General features: G+C 43.3%; 1 protein-coding gene across 5 annotated transcripts in view; it reads right to left on the reverse strand.

Moving 5' to 3' along the window:
• COLEC12 (collectin subfamily member 12) overlaps positions 1 to 17,009 on the reverse strand; it is a 179,528-nt gene that overhangs the window by 26,571 nt on the left and 135,948 nt on the right. For all 5 annotated transcript variants that reach the window (XM_070629739.1, XM_070629737.1, XM_070629741.1 and 2 more), the window contains 2 exons: positions 10,484 to 10,582; positions 8,693 to 9,739 (listed from right to left, as the gene is read on the reverse strand). In XM_070629739.1, the coding sequence (XP_070485840.1) occupies positions 8,693 to 9,739; positions 10,484 to 10,582 (1,146 nt within the window). The remainder of the gene's footprint in view (positions 1 to 8,692; positions 9,740 to 10,483; positions 10,583 to 17,009) is intronic.

Raw genomic sequence — 17,009 nt, forward strand, 5'->3', positions numbered from 1 at the left:
TGATCATGGGGAGATGTCTTTTTTAAGAAATGATCCAGCGGTCTCTTCATCTGCAATCTGAGGTTTTTCTCTGTTTAACCTGAGGAGGTTCATTGAATAGTCCAGCCTATTTAGCAAAGATAGGGAAGGTGGATGTTCACTGCCAGATTCACCTTTTAAAAAGGTATATTAGTTCCTTTGTGTAGTTGAGAAATAGTGTCCTAGAGATTAATAGCGTGGAAGGTGGCATGTACATTCCCCATAATGGATGTAGCATTATGGAAAATTCTAGTGGAACAACACTGACAATAGGCCAAAGCATATATACAAATTCTAATTTATTTGGAGTAACGGCAAAAATGAAAGTAGCTTTTCTTCTCAACTATTTCTGTTTTCTGTTCTATGTTTAGCCTTAAGAAATCCAAATAATGAAGAAGGTCTGTTGGGAAATTCAAGTGGTTTAAAAATTCTTTATCCTTATTCTCTCTACAAATTTCACCAATAATCAGTGTTTCTCACTCACTCACATCTGGGTGCTATACTTGTAAGTGTATGAGTTTACCTGCGCCCATGAAATAGGGACTGTTCAGGGGCTGGTCTCCCTGTTCTGACACACCGATGTGGCAGGAGTTGTATTTCTTCCAGAACACCTTCCCCTGGTTTCTGACAACTCCAAAGACACACAACTCTCTTCCTCCCTTGACGTGAATCCAAGACGCCCCTCACCCAGGGTGACAGCTTTTCATTAATCTTATTTCTTTCTGGTGTTGGGTAGTTCATGGTGTTCAGCTGTTGCCCTCTGCACTGAGGTGGTTCTTGAATGTCCCCACTCACTCCACATAAGCTGTGGCTTATTTTAAGAACAGCGTCAAGCCTGGATCCCGCAGTCAGCACAAAATACCAGCAGATGCTAATTTAGAGATCTTGTGAAGGAAGGGAATAGATATTGGGAGAATATACAAGTTTTTGCCTTTGACAAAGGTCTAACATCCTACTTGTGATGGATTTCCCAGCTGGATTAGCACAAAAACCGAATTTTTCATACGAAGTACTAAATCCATCACAAATAGGTTATCTGTCTCTCTCTCACCAATACTCAATAAGGTTGAGTATTGGTGGCCGTGGACACACTCCTGGTAAGCACACTGTTAATGCTGTCTTCATCCACAGCTGCCCTGGCCTTGGGGAAACCATCACAGAGCTGGAGCAGGAAACCAGCGCTCTGCCTTCAGATGCTGGGCTCTGTGAAAATGTACTCTGTGTGTCCCATACATAAAGAGAGTCATATAATGTACTTTGCTCATTAAGACCTAGAAATTTGCTGTTTATTTCTTTTTAAAAATCACTGAGAAAGAGAGGTAAAACCATTTAAAAGTCAGCACTAGACCCCCTAAAAAAGTTGATTATTAATGCCAGGGGTGTATCTTCCTCTAGGACCCAGGACACTAGTATCACTTATTAGCATCTGGATGATCCCAGGCTTTTAGGTCTTACTTGAATCTTTTATTGGGCAGCTGTTGAAGTGAAAATAAAGTGAAATAAAATATAAGCCACCTTTTGTGCCTTAAAACCAAAAACACTGAGATATATGACATGGGAGTATTTGTGAGCTTGTGCAGTTACAACTTGAATTCAGGATCAAGAAAATGGCTACACTACATGTGGAAGTACATGTGATGTCCCAAACAGAAGCAAATTTGAGATTTGCTTTCAGTGCCAAGTGGGTGACTGCCTGGCTCAGCATTCTGAAATGCCCGGGATACCCGTGTTGCTGGTAAAGCCATCACAAGCTCCAGAAATGCCCAAATATGACTGAGACCCAAGCACTGAGCAGTCTCTGTTTGCACTGCCAGCAAAGCCCCCTCCCTGTGTTCCCCAGACTCCAGAGCTGGGAGCTGTGAACACCCGAATTCTCTAAACAAGCAGTTCAAAGAGGACAGAAGATTTGAAATCTCTGCGCCCTTTCTGCTTTGGCAACTACACTGCAGGCCTTCAGAAGGGCCCAGCCCCGGGTCCCACCCCTGAGATAAGGTTCCAATTTGTTTTCCAACAAAACAGGAAGTAGAGAAACCACTTTAATTCTTACTGCCATGCAAAATCTTGAAGACTTCATTTTAGAACCACTAGTGGTAAGGTTGGAGGATAGAGAAAAAGAGTAAAATAATCTGATGCATTTTTCTTCTCATTTAAAAATCTACTTTGAATGCAACTGAATTAAACATTTATTAAACACCTACAATATGAAAAAGTTATTCTGCTTCACTGAAGTGAATATAGAATGTACAAATTAAAAGGAAATTTAATTGATATTATATAGCAATTGTTTTGAAGAATAATTTGATTCTTGACTTGACTCCTGACTGTTTAAGACAGTCAGACTTCTAGGAAGCCACGAAAGCTCCTTGTCCACAGAGGAGGGTATATTTAAACCACTGTTTCTCACCAACTGCCCCCAGTCTGCTTCTATACCTTTGAACATGAGCTCTCAAGGATCCCTAGATAGCAGTCTTGTTTGGGGAAGTGTACCACGAGGGAGTACGGTAGGCAATGAGAGAAACTGAAGCCTCCTGCCTGATCCACTTTGCTTTGTCCCCTGCCCCTTCAGCTTTCCTATGCATCTTTCAAGGTCCAGCTCAAATGTTAGTTCCTTGATGAAGCCTAAACCAATTGTTCTCTTGAAAATAAACTCTCCTGCATTTCAACCTCCCTGAATATATCATCTGTTCTCTTGAATCATCATAGGGCAGCAGGGTGCCATTGGAGGCACGGGTTTGGGAACTAGACAGACCGAAGGTTAGCACTGTCTGCCATTTACTAGCTGCTTCATCTCAGATAAGTTACTCAGGCTCTCTCTGTGCCTCAGTTCCCTCCCCTGAAAATGGGGAATGCTGGTAATTCCTATCTCAAAGAGATGTATGTAATAATGAAAACAGACAATTTATCCAAGTGCTCAGCAGCATGATTGGCATATCGCAGACACTCAATAAATGTGGATTAAAAAATGAGTGAAAAGGGGCCAGCCTGGTGGCGCAGTGGTTAAGTTTGCCTGTTCCGCTTTGGTGGCCCAGGGTTCACTGGTTCAGTGTGGATATGGCACCACTTGGCATGCCACGCTGTGGTAAGCATCCCACATATAAAGTAGAGGAAGATGGGCACGGATGTTAGCTCAGGGCCAGTCTTCCTCAGCAAAAAGAGAAGGATTGGCAGCAGATGTTAGCTCAGGGCTAATCTTCCTCAAAAAAAAAAAATTAGTGAAAGCTGTTGACAGCACCTGAGTCTGACTCTTCTCCAGGGCTGAGCACCAGGAAGCCAGCAGGAAGTACTTTTGGACCCAAATCAACCTTAACCCCATCTGTACAATTTTATTCCTTGTGCACATGAGGCTGTTGTTTTCCAGTGCAATTGTACTGGGTGGGGCTACAGCAGAAGGGAAACCTTGGATGGGAACTGAACTTACTCACACCTGGGTATGACTATTAGCTAACTCCCGCCGGGCACTGCATTAAGCGCTTTACATTATCTCATTAAGTTCTCATAACCTCTAAAAGGTAGACACAGACGAGGAAACTGAGGCACAGAGAGGATGAGGAACTTGGTACTTGTATCCAGGTCTGTCCCTGTCAGATTCCAGAGCGCTTGTTCTTCCTTACTAAATCTTACATCTCTCTCAGAAGAGCGGATGAAGGGAACTCTGATCGTACTGGGAGGATGCAACTGACATTCTCCGTAGCGTGCGGAAGACCTCAGGATGTGAGGTGAATTCCTACCCAAGAGTGTGTGTTATGAGGTATGAAGTCCTCTGTGTCCATAATTAGGATAAAAATCTTTGTTATTTGTAACAACAAAAAAAATAAGGCTTTCATAACTAGGTTTTTTAGTTTATGGATGTAGAGATAATTGTCAGGATTCAACATGTTTTAATATCTGTTTCCACATTGTCATCTAGCTTCAGTGCAATCAGTCAGCTTCAGCTTTCACTTCTTCATTAGGCAATTGTCTTAGGTGGCTGAACTGTACAGGCAGCATCAGGGTTCATTAAGTGTGAGTCACCAAGAATTTCCCAGAAAGCATTAGAGTATTTTGAATCTTGCAGAGGCAAGCCCAACATAAGCCAATGTTAATCCCGTCCTGCTCCATCTTGCTTTATCCCATCCTTCCCTTATCCTCAGGGATGGGAGTTGCATGTAGAGAAAGAGGGAAGGCACTAGAGAAGAAGCATGGAAGGAAACGCTTGCATTGGGAAACGGAGTTCTTCCCTCAGTCCCTTGTGCTCTTGGAATAGCTAGTGGGCATTCCTGTTCTGGAGGAAGTTGAATAGGTTGAATAGACAGGGGGCAACTTGGTTGACTTGAGAAATTTCTCAGGTCAACATATAGAAAGTGCAGGTAATGACAAGACCAAGGACAGATTTAATATGGGCAGGCATATGTGAAAAGGAAAATAGCATTCAGAAACCAAGGTCTGAGGCATCTCAGAAACATTGAGTCAGAAACCTCATTCTAATAGACATCTTCCACTTAACAGGCCACTCTTTCTGTACCTCTCCAGTCTGTACCACCATCCACTGGTTGCTCAAGCTAAAAATTTAGGAGACATCTTGTTCCTCTCTTTCCCTCACTCCTCACAGCCCATCCATCCATCAACCTTGTCCAGCCACACACACCAGCCCCTGACCCTGTGTTCAATTTCTGTCCATTCCCCATCCCCCACCCCTACAACACAGAGGTACCACTTGGCTGCTTCTTTGGGCTTGGGATACTGCGGGTAGGGAATTCAAGGGTCCTGGGCACCAAACATGGTCAAGAACGGGTTGGCATGGGCTCTGAATACTCAGCCCGTTGAGCCTGTGGATTCCTCGCCTTGGTGGGGCATGGCTGGAGGAGGCCAGTCAGGACCTTTCACAGCAGGGCCCTCCTGTCCAGAGAAGGGCAGGGCTGCCCTTGAGTCTACCTCCAAGACTCCTCCTGAATGAAGAGACCCACTTCTATCATCTCCACCGCTACCATCCCATTCTAAGTCACCTATAACTGGTCCATAGCCTCTCACTGGACCCTTGCCTCCACACTCACTCTCCTGAAATCTATTTTCCTCCCAGCGCCAGCATTTATATTTTAAAAATATAAATCAGGTCATGTCACCACCTTGCTTAAAACCTCCCCCTCACACTGAGAATGAAATCCCAACTTCTTGCCCTCACAGACTCCTTCAGCAGCAACTGGGGACAGGGAAGAGGGACATCAGTTTCAGTTAGTATTGATGGGGTTAACAGCCTGGGCTTTGGTCCCACACAGCCTGGCCTCAGATCCTGTTTAGCTACTTGTCATTTCTGTAAGTTTGAGGAAGTTCCTTAAACTTCTCTAAGCCTTAGTTTCCTCATCTATAGACTGGTGATGATCCTGTAAGTGCCTATCTTACAGAGCTGTTGGCAGCACTCACTGGGATGGTTCGGGAAAAGCACTCAGTCAACTCACAGTCAATGTTAGCTGATAAAAATAATCAGTATAATGGAAACATTAAAGCCATTGTTTGATCTTCAACTATAAGTGTTCCATACACTTCCTTAGCTGACACGCCATACTGTCTATAAACTAAGGATGTCAGAAGTTTCCTTACAGAAAATAAGCTAACAATTAAACTAATGGAATAGTAAAACTATGAAATTTATAGATAGAAAATATCCAGAATACCATGATAGGATTGTCTAAGATACTATAATTGCAAGAGAAATTTAGAAAGCTCTCATTTTATTAGATTGCACATCTGCTAAGATCTGCCCTCATTCTGAATTTAGGTCGAGAAAGGATAGGAAAAAAAGTAAATTAAGCACTGAAGAGCTTTCTCATCATCTGCAAGCCCATCCCTTATTCAGAGGATGACTCACACCTACAGTGTCCCTGACTCCCAACTCTTCAGTCCCTCTCGAGTTTGGGCACTCATATTGCTAAGGGAAGCCATTATATTTTCAGGCAACACCAATTTTTCTAAGAAACATCATATAAAACCAAAATTTATCTTCCTTTAATGAACACCCACTTGTCTCAGTTTCACCCTCTGGACATCCTCAGATATCATTTAAAATCTCTTCCACATGATAGCCTTGTAAATAGTTGTAGATGGCTGCCCTGTTCCCCCACTAAGCAGTCTCTCCTGTAGGTTAAATTTTCCGGATCCTTCAATCCTTCCTCACAGCACATGGTTTCTATACTCCATCATCCTGGTCATATTCTTTTGACCATGCTGGTCTGTGAATGTCCCTCTTGAAAGAGACTCCCTAAAGTACACACTATTCTCCAGGGGTTGTCTTGCCATACTGAATGGAGCAAGATTATCACCTCCCTCATTTTGGATACCATGTTTTTATTGATATAGTCAAAAATCACATTAGATTCCCTGGTAGACACATTTACTTGCTTACAGTCAACTAAAACTACCATGCTTTTCATGCATACTTTCTTTAAGCCACGCCTTCCCATCAAATTTGTCTGTTTGATCTTTTCCATCTACAAGCAAGATTTTACATGTATTTCCTATCTATTTCCTTTTGTTGGCATCTCTTTACTCTTCCAGCCTCTCAAGATCATTTTGGATTATGATTCCATCATCCGCTAGCTAGTATATACAGTTTCATGTCACACAAGTATTGGATTATTTCCAATAGGTCATTCATATCTTCATGCTAGTCACCGACAAAGCTGTTGAACAGGGCCCTGCCATTGCCATCCAGACCTGCCTCTAGGCTCATGGGGGCTCATGAACTATTACTCTTAGTACTCGGTCATTCAACCAATGTGGTGGACACACCCTAGGTCACCCCCAATGACTCATGCCCTGTGTAATCCCTTCCCCTTGAGTGTGGAACCTGTGTCTTGTTTCTAACCAATAGAATATGGTGACGGTGATGGGATGTGACTCCCTTGAGTAGGTGACATTATATAAGACTTCACCTTTGCAGACTGGAGTGAAAGAGACTCCCTTGCTGGCTTTGAAGAAGTTGCAATGCTGTGAGATAGTCACATGGCAAGGGACGGTAGATGGCCTCTAGGAGCTGAGAGCAGTCTCCGGCTGACAGCCAAACAGAAAACAGGAACCTCAATCTTACACTTGTAAGGAGATCAATTCTGCCAGGAACCTGAGGGAGGTGGACATGGACTTTCCCCACTTGAGCCTCTGATGAATCCTCAGCCCCTCAATGAGACTGCAGCCTGGTGAGACCCTGAGCAGAGGACCCACCTAAGCCATGCCCAGACTCCTGGCCCACAGAAACTGTGAGATAAGAAATGGGTGTTGTCTTAATCTGCTGATTTTGTAGTAATTTGTTATGCAGCACAGAAAACTAATACAACCAATAAATCCATCAAACTGTGCTATAATCCAGCATCTATTTCTCCATCTTGTTCTTAAGGGTATCAGTGCCAAATGCCCTAGTAAAATCCAGATATGCTATTTTTCATTCTCCTAGTGTAAAAAAATCTAATAACTCTGTTAATGTGATGATATAAGATTAAGTTCACCTGCTTTCTTCTTAGTGCATTCATTCTGATGATTGCTGCTTTCCTAAAAGCTCACATATTATCCTTTTAATAATCTCTTCTCAGGCTTGAAGACAAATTCCTCATTTTACATAATTTGTAGAATCCACCTTTATCCCCTTTTTGAAAATCAGGATTGCTTTGCTTGGAGCCAGTCTCCTGATGCTCTAAAATTCTCTCGATTGTAAGCTATCTGAGGGCAAAGACCATCTGGTCTTCTTTGTATACTCCATTCAGAGTACTGAGCGCAGCATTTTCCACATAGTACTTTCAACTTAAAACCTGTGAAAATAGTTGCTAACTGGAACATACTATTAATATATAGTTGCTGCAAATCTTCAAAAGTAGACTTAATGTGAGCGAAGAACATTCACTTTATGTGGATGACCTGGAAGGGAGTAAAACTCAGATTTTGTATGCAAGTTATGTTGCTTCCTTTCTCTGTGGCCTTACAGTTACTGTGATGGCCAGCCATCTATCTGCTCATAACACTGGAAACAGGGATCTCTTAATGGTAACTCTGTGACCTAGAAGAATTAGTCTTGCTTTCAAAGGAGTCAATTTATAGTGGCATTGAAGTAGCTAGACACTGAGAAAATCCAAATTAACCAATCTTTCATTCAACAAATATTTAATGGAGTGTCTTTGAGCACTGTCCATAAAGTCTTAGTTATACCTCTCTTCAAGATGTGGAGCTTAATTCCCCTCCCCCTTGAGTGTGGGCTGGACTTAGTGACTTATTTCCAAAGAACAGAATATGGTGGATGTGATGGTATGTGACTTCTGAGTTTAGGTCATAGAAGGCATCGTAGCTTTCTTCTTGCTTTTTTTCTTGGATCGCTTGCTCTGGAGGCAGCCAGCTGCCATGTTGTAAGGATACTTGAGCAATTTCACATGGTGAGGAACTGAGGCCTCCTGCCAACTGCCGTGTAAATGACCTATCTTGGAAGCAGATCGTCAGCGCCAGTTAAGGCTTCAGATGGCTGCAGCCCTGGCCAATATCTTGACTACAACCTCATCAGAGATACTGAGCCAGAACCGCCCAACTAAGCTACTCCTGAATTCCTAATCCATAGAAACTATGAGATAATAAATGTTTATTGTTTTAAATTGCCAAGTTTTAGGGTAATTTGTTATACAGCAATCTATAACTAATACAATATAAATTCAGAATTTTCACTTACCTTGTAGTATCGTAAAGTTCTTGATAAGCTGACCATGCTTTGAGTCCACCAGCTTCATTTCTTCCATAATCACTGATAAGTTGGCTACTTCAGTGTCTAACCTCGACCTCATCATATCTTGTTGCATCCTGAGAGAAACAGAATCCAAGCGGATGTTGGCCAGTGTATTATTCAAGGAGGTCAGATCGTCCGTGTGTTTGGTCAGCGTATCCGTGCAAGTGGTCCTGACTTCATTCAGATTGCTGGTCAGTGTCCGAAGGTGGTGAGCTGTGTAACTGATGTTGCTGATGATGTTCACAATATCCGTCTCAAAGAGCTGGAAGCGTTCTTCCAGCTGGCTGAACTTGATGGCCATTCTGTTCTCCGCATCCCTGTGTACATCCTGCAGGTCTTTCAGGTTCTGCTCGTTGGCTTGTGAGGCCGTGGTGATGTTGTCCATCTGACCTGTGAATGAGCTGAGCTGGCTGTTCATATCCTCCAGGGTGTCATTGTTGGCTTTGGCCAAGGCAGAGTTATTGGCAGCCAGCGTCTGCAGGCTCTGCACTTTCTCCTTCAGCCAATCAGTGTCCTTCTTGGCTTGAAGGAAAACCTGCTGTAGATTTTGGAAGTCGTTCTTGATTCGCTGGATGGCCTGGCTCGTGTCATCCACAGACCGTTGCAGGTTAGTGATGAGGTTCCTCTGCTGCACCTGGGTCAGGTTCAGGTTGTTGAGGTTCATAATGACCACGTTGTGAGAATACATTTGGCTCTGCAGATTGCCCTGCAGCACGCTGGTATCTTGTTGCAGATTTGTGACGTAGCCATTGTACGCCTGCAGGGTTTTGTTCACAGTGGTGATGAGGAAAGTGTTATTCTCCAGAGTTTCTTTCAGTTGACTCTGCCTGTCCACCAGTACATCCCCACTCGCCTGCAACTTCTCCAGCGTATCTTTGTTCCTGCTGGTCTTCTCTGTGATCTCACGAAGTTGTTGTCGAAGATCCAGAATGTCTGATCGGAAGGTGGAGAGCTCTGAGTTGGTGCTTATAGCTTTCTTCCCAGTTTGGTCCCCTGGAATAAGGCACGTTTGTTACTTAGATTGGTGGTATGGACAAGTGTTCAGGTGAGGTCAAAGGTCCCAACGAGACTTAACTGGTATGCACTGTATTTCAGATATAAAATTTGTGGGATATGCAGACTGCTCTGCATTAGTAAAGTCCACATATCTATTAAAACTGGGTCCTGGGGAATTGGAAAGGATGCTGAGAATTAGGACCAACTAACTAGGGTCAATAGTTTTCTTAAAGAAGGAGAATTTACCTGATTCTAGAGCACTGGGCAGGGTGTCAAAAAGGAAATAACCTACTGTTGATTAAATTCACCAAAATTCCTTTTCAAAAAATGAAAACAAAAATCAAAGGATAGAATAGGCTGGAATCTTTCATTTTTAAAATTAATCTCTACAATTCTTCTATGCAGTTTAAAATAATTCAAATAGGAATTTACTGAGCATTTTATAAAACAGCTTTTAATAAAGAGTGTTTGTGGTTCTTTCTGATCAGGATTGGTCTTCAGATTTTATTTGGCACATAACAGTGTTTTGGGTGGGGAATTGAACTCCAAAATTGGTCCTTAACTTTAAAATTTAAAAATCTTCTAATTAAATCATGAAGAAAGATTCAATATACAATACAAAAGTTTATGTCCTTCTGAGTGAATATGGATTTACAGCAACATCATTCCAAAAAGCTGTGGTCATTTATACAAAGCAGAGTCAGAGGATTCAACTTTATGGCTACTCTCATTGCAGATTACCTAATTTTTTCAGGTCGCTTTCCACTGCTGTGAGCTTGTCGTCATAGGTTTGGCGAGATGTCTCCATGCCACCTGTGACATTGTCCATTTTCTCTACAACTGAGATGTGGAAATCAATGCATTAATAAACATACCTGCTCAAATTTTATTTTTCAGTTTGAACAAGAGATTCTTTCGTTAGAGAATAAAGGAAATAGATTGAAACAGAGTATGAATGAAATCAAATATGAGGAAAAAGCCATTCTTTTAGAAAAATAAATAACCTACTTGTCATAAAACCCAGTGGTAGTTTACTTGTAAATTAGAGAATTGTATGTTTTTAACTGTTCTCATGATTCGGTATTGTCTTTTAGAAACTGTTTGGCACTCATTTGTAAATTTTTATCTACTATGAAAGTCCTCAATCTGTATCATTTCCTATATTAATTTCCACAGATGGAAGCATAACACTGTGATCACTTACAAAATTTCATCACTCATCAGATTCCCTACCATTCCTGGCAGGTAGGACTCACTCACCTAGAGGGAGATTCCATGACAAATAACGCCTACCTCGAGTCTGTACACAGAGTCTCCGTAGAAGGGGTGCAAAGTCAAGAGTGTCTGCCCCTCTCTATCATGAGTTCCACCACTGAGGCCTGGAAATCTGCTTCTCCTTAGGGATAAGGGAACCTGTAGTTTATCAGTTCCCAGGAAGATGCCTCAGTGGGTTTCCAAACAATGATTTACCAAGAAGGCTTTTTTAAAAAAAATCATTTTCTTGATTATACATGAGAGGGAAAGTTAGTGATGTGGTATTAAATAAAAGCTTCTGTTCTTATTCGTTCTCAGAAGACAATAATTCTCTACGGTTGTGAGTTCAAGTTTGTTTTTCTAAAATGTCTAATAAGAGTGTATTTCTCCTGTGGGATCCAACCTCTAGCAGCTTGGGATTAGGTCTGACTGTCCTTCTTGGTATCAACAGCCTTTTTTTAAATAGTGGCTTTTTTTAAGCATGACTATGCTTTGCCTATTGTGAGCCAGTGGATCCAATTTATTGGATTCATCTAGTGTTCCTCCTACGCATGACTGTGTGAGGAGATTCTCCTGGCTCCAGCAGCAAGGAGAAGTACACGCCCACAGGTCTGCAGGACCGGAGTGAACCAGCTCCGTAGCTCCCGCGCTGTCCCTGGAGACTTCTACACTCTGGCTTTTATGAGATGTGAGCGATGCACCAAATGCTCTTTCTCACCTGAGCCTTCTCAGATGTTCTCCTTCCCACCTAGAATGTTCCTCTCTGGCCTCTTCACCAAGCTAAGCCCTACTTGCTGTTCAAGACCCAGCTCGTCACTTCCTGGGGGACATCTGTGCCAAAGTGCGTCTTGCCGAGCCCCCCCGGCAAGGAGTCCCCTCCCTATTGTGGGACTTCTTCACTGTGTTGTTGTGGCTTGGTGACTAGAAGATCTCTTAAGGCAGGGAAATTTGCCTTGAGTTTTATCTCCAGCTCTTGGCTCAGTGTGTGGCATTTAGTAGTTGTTCAACACATACTTACTTATTATGCCATTTATTTAAATAAATGAGAACCTGCCTGCTGGCTGCCGAGGCCTGTGAAAAATTGGCCGAGCCAGAGGTCACGCAAACACACACACAAACCCACCAGCCCAGGGAAGGCTTGGCACCCGCAGCAAGTGTGACATTTAGCTGAATAATTACTGTTTTTAAAAAAATGACTCTGTAGCCACAGAGGTATAGTTACAGTAATCCGCACCTCAGGGTTGTTTGATAGGTACTCCTAAATCCTTGGGAACTCTGAAGAACAAGATGTTTCAGCTGCATTTCAGCAAAGCTACACTTTTAAAAAATAAAACACAGAATGTTTACAAGTTTAGGTTTGGTTTTGATTCTCAAATCAAAACACATGCCTCAGTCTGTCCTCAAACCACACGCAGTCCTCCCTTTTTCCTGGAAGCCAAAGAAACCTCTCACTATGCTGACAACCAGTCATTTTCTACCCTCTCTGATTTTTCTTCCATGTGTGTTTGAAAAAGAACAGAACTGTCGTCGATGGATAATTCAAGTTTGCACAGAGTAAAAGGAACAAATACATTCACTTTTAAAAAAAAACCTGTTAGGTTTCTCTTCGGTACAGCAAGGAAACTATTTGCCCTGCCCACAAGTGCTAATGAACTAGTTACATGCACTGGGGCATGTGTGTCTGTGTTTAAAAAAAGGATCTTAGGGTGTCTGCCTCGTGGCATAGCAGTTAAGTTGATGCACTCCGCTTCTGTGGCTCAGGGTTCAGTGGTTCAGACCCCGGGTGCAGACCTAGCACTGCTTCTCAAGCCATGCTGCGGCAGGTGTCCCACATATAAAGTAGAAGATGGGCACAGATGTTAGCTCAGGGCCAGTCTTCCTCTGCAAGAAAAGGAGGATTGGTGGCGGACGTTAGCTCAGGGCCAATCTTCCTCAAAACAAAACAGGATCTTGGTATAAAGCTGCAAACATTAGGGTTGAAAAGCTGGCAGCTTCTCACTGCATAAAAATACTAGACTGACAGAGATCCAGAACCAATACCTGCTGTCACAGCACACAGCATTTTCGTTGGTTTTTACTCTTATCAACACAAATTCTCAATCAGGAAAACACGGGCAGAGCTGTCCTCTCTCTCCTGAGAAACTCCCAGTCTCTAGATGTCGACTCAGTTTGTAGATGATTCTCACATGAGGAAAATGGACGTGAGACACACAGGGTTACTAGCTGTCTGCTTCTTCAGGGGCTCCCCTTTATTGGAAACTGTTTCTTGACAGAGTTTTTCTTCAGAATATCAGTACTTCAGGTTACACCTGAAGATCTGTCCCTCTTCAAGTTCCCAAAGCCAACTCTCTGGGATAATCTGACAAGAACATCTCTTCTGTAAAAGCACTTTGGTATCATCCCTTAGCCTGGGCCACTAACCTCCTCCTCCCTTGTCTTGATCCCGCCCATCCTCTAAGGTCCACTCCAGCCCTCCCCCGACACTGTGCTAAGCCTTCCCTAATGGTTTGATTCCACACCACACCAACTGACCCTTTATCTGAATAGCAATAGGAACAGCCTCTATTTATTGAGCGCCTACTCTTTGCAAGGTGCACTGCACCACACTGCAGTTAAACCTTACAACTCTTTAACAGATGAAGAAATTGAGGCTCAGAGATGTTCAGTAACTTGTCCAGAGTTGCACAGCTTGGAAATAACTAAGTGGGATAGCAGGCCAGGAGCTCTAACTCCAAATCCATGCTTTCTCTGTAATTCCACATTGCCTTTCATTTAGCATTCCTTTTTCCTAAATCTAGTTGCCTCCAATAAAAATCCCTTGAAGTGAAGGATTGTGTCTTCTTTATCTTCTCTTTACAGGCATCATCCTCAGATGTTTACTAAGCATCTGCTACGTATATGGCACAGTGCTAGATACTGAGGACACAAGAGACACAGTTCACAGGCCCAGGCCTTGAAGACAGGGAACAAGAGCAGAGCACTGAGTTCCTATCCAGTGCTCACGAGTGTCTGTACCAGACTGATCATGGTCCTGAGGGGGGAACACAACCCCCCTGGTACCTGAGACTCCCCAGTAACACCCGTGATACTCCCAGGGAACGCAGTAAAGACCTCTCTACCTTGAACACTATTTCAGGTTTCATTACAGAAATGTGGAAGATCTGGTTATAGAATGTTACCCTGGATTCTAACAAGAGCTACACAGTGTGATCTGATGCACATCGGAAAACTTTCTCATCCAGTTGGAATCACTACTTTGGCCTTAAGGTAGACATTCTATGAGTAGGAATGTTGAGTCAGAGATTCTCACTGAGAAAGATTCAGATTTCTGCCTTTCTTCTTTGTTCTAACTACCTTAAGATAGATGCCTGCTGGGCAGGACAACTGGGTGGAATTTTCCTCTTCAGGGAATGTTCTGGAGGAAACATGATCCATTGAACTTAGGAGATGGCTTCTACCATGGAAGCTCTGTTGATGGATGATGAAAAATCCAGGGCGAGGGCTGGCCCGGTGGCATAGTGGTTAAGTCCCCACGGTCCGCTTTGGCGGCCGGTGTTCGCTGGTTCGGATCCCAGGCACAGACATGCGCACCACTTATCAAGCCATGCTGTGGCAGGTGTCCCACACATAGAGGAAGATGGGCACAGATATTAGCTCAGGGCTAATCTTCCTCAGCAAAACAGAGGAGGATTAGTGGTGGATGTTAGCTCAGAGCAAATCTTCCTCAAAAAAAAAAAAAAAAAAAAAAGGCCCAGCGCAAAGGATGCATCACGCTGTAACCGTCCAGGAATGTGCTTTCTGTAAAGTGGCTGACGTGCCTCCCAGTCACAGCCACTGTACAGACCTGTCTGCGTGACTCAGCAGTTCTCTGACTTGTTCAGCAAATTCTCTAGAGGGAACTTAAGTTTCATCCTAGCTTGTAGCTGTGTGAGTGACATAAAAGGAGAAGAAAAGGACAGTTTTGAGGAAAACAGTATGGAGTTGCCTTTGCTAACTCTGATAAATAAAGGAGTTTTTATTTTATTTCCCTTCAACTTCTCCTTCGGAGAAACATCGTTTCAATAAATAGTCCTTTTTTTCTTTCTTCCTTTTTTTTAATGGAGAGCTTCTCTAGACTGCAAAGGGAGACGTGTGAAGGGAGACTGGGTCTTGTCTTTCTGCCTCTTACAATGTTGGGTCACGAGAATCTCCTCAGCAAGAAAGAGGAATCATGTACAAGCAAGGAGAAAACACATCTGGAAAACAGCAACATTTCAGTTCACTGGGGCTGTGTTTGGAAACCAAAACTGCATGTTGTATTATCTTATTTTTGTCAGCAGAGGCCTGAGGGACGGGGGCCTTGAAGGGGGGAAAGAGGGGCGAGAACGCCATTCGCCTGCACTTGTCTTGCTCCCTCAGTCTCTCCTCCCTCCTTCTGCTCAGTTACACCCACAGGGCGGGCCCAGCGGATCCTCAGGATGTTGGGTGTCCAGGTAGGGCCTTGAGGTGCGGCGATTGTGACGGGTCCCCGGGCCTTGATTTGACTGCCTTTCTAGAGGTCCGTCCTAATCTACAACTCATGCATCCATCCATCCATCCTCTCATCAAATTATGCAGTAAACTTTATTGGTACATATTAAGCACCATGAGGCTTGGGGCTAGCGGGAGATAGAACAAATGAGTGATGGTCTCTTGCCTTCATGGAACTTAAAATTTGGGTGGTGAGACAGACAAGCCCACTGGCCATAATGAAACAGTGTGACAGAGGCTAAGAGTAAGTAAAGGTGCTAGGGAATAAATGGGGGGCTCCTAACTCGGCCTTCAGGGGCTTCTTGCAGGACACGTGTCTAAGTGAGCTATGAGGGGAAAGGAGGAGTCATTCAGGTAGCGAGCGGTGAAGAGGTGTTCCAGGCAAAGGGACCAGCACATGTAAAACATGTCAGAGCCGAGAAGGGCTTTCCATTGTCATAAAAATGGAGGAAATATCTGTACTTTAAAAACAATGAGCAAACAAACAAAACCCTCTCCTTTGGATCTTTCTGTATAATTCTGAAGGCATAAAGATCCTAGACCTTATTTCCTTCCAGAGGTAAAAATTACAAAATACCACACGGTGATACGCTCATCAAACCTTTCTCACCTCCCTTCCAGTAGTCAATGTTTACTTTCCTGTCATCACACAGTACTGAGCCAAAAGTTACTTATTAAATGACTGTTGTGGGGCCGGCCCATAGCCAAGTGGTTAAGTTTGCATGCTCTGCTTCGGCAGGCCAGGGTTTCACCAGTTCGCATCCTGGGTGTAGACATGGCACCACTCATCAGGCCATGCTGAGGCAGTGTCCCACATAGCACAACCAGAAGGACCTACAACTAGAATATACAACTATGTACTGGGGGGCTTTGGGGAGAAGAAGAAGAAGAAACAAAAAAGATTGGCAACAGTTGTTAGCTTAGGTGCCAATGTTTAAAAATAAACAAATAAATAAATGGCTGTTTGATTCCAAGCTTCTCCATTATCTGGGTTCAGTAGGAAAAGTCCTGGAGAAGTGAATAATGACCTGAATAACCCAGGAAAGGAGGAGAGCCAGTCTGAATTACCTGGGACATAAAATGCCCTCCTTTTTCCCACTAGGTTTCACTCCCACCCTCTGTCCAACCGTCGCCGTGACTTAATAACCTTTCTTAACCCTTACTCTCTTAATCCTAGGTCAGGTTAACTCATCACAAATGGATGAAATGACCTGGTAATTTTCCAAATTTCCACTGCCCAAATTCATCAGTCAACACACTCCAGGATGCACATAACTTTGCATGGATGTAGCCTTAGAGATGGGACTTGACAAGCCTTGACTATATTGAGTATTTTTAACATGTTTTGCCATTTTAATGGCTAGAGCTGTATAAATGCAGTTATGAAGAAGTGAGAAACAGAGAGAGAATGCTACTTACGTCCTGGGACCAACTATAGGACCGGTGGCTGACTTACATCATCTTTGCTCAGCCCAATCACTTTTAAAAGTGGCATTATTATTGC

Source organism: Equus przewalskii, chromosome 7 (assembly GCF_037783145.1).
Source record: "Equus przewalskii isolate Varuska chromosome 7, EquPr2, whole genome shotgun sequence".
Classification (NCBI taxonomy): domain Eukaryota; kingdom Metazoa; phylum Chordata; class Mammalia; order Perissodactyla; family Equidae; genus Equus; species Equus przewalskii.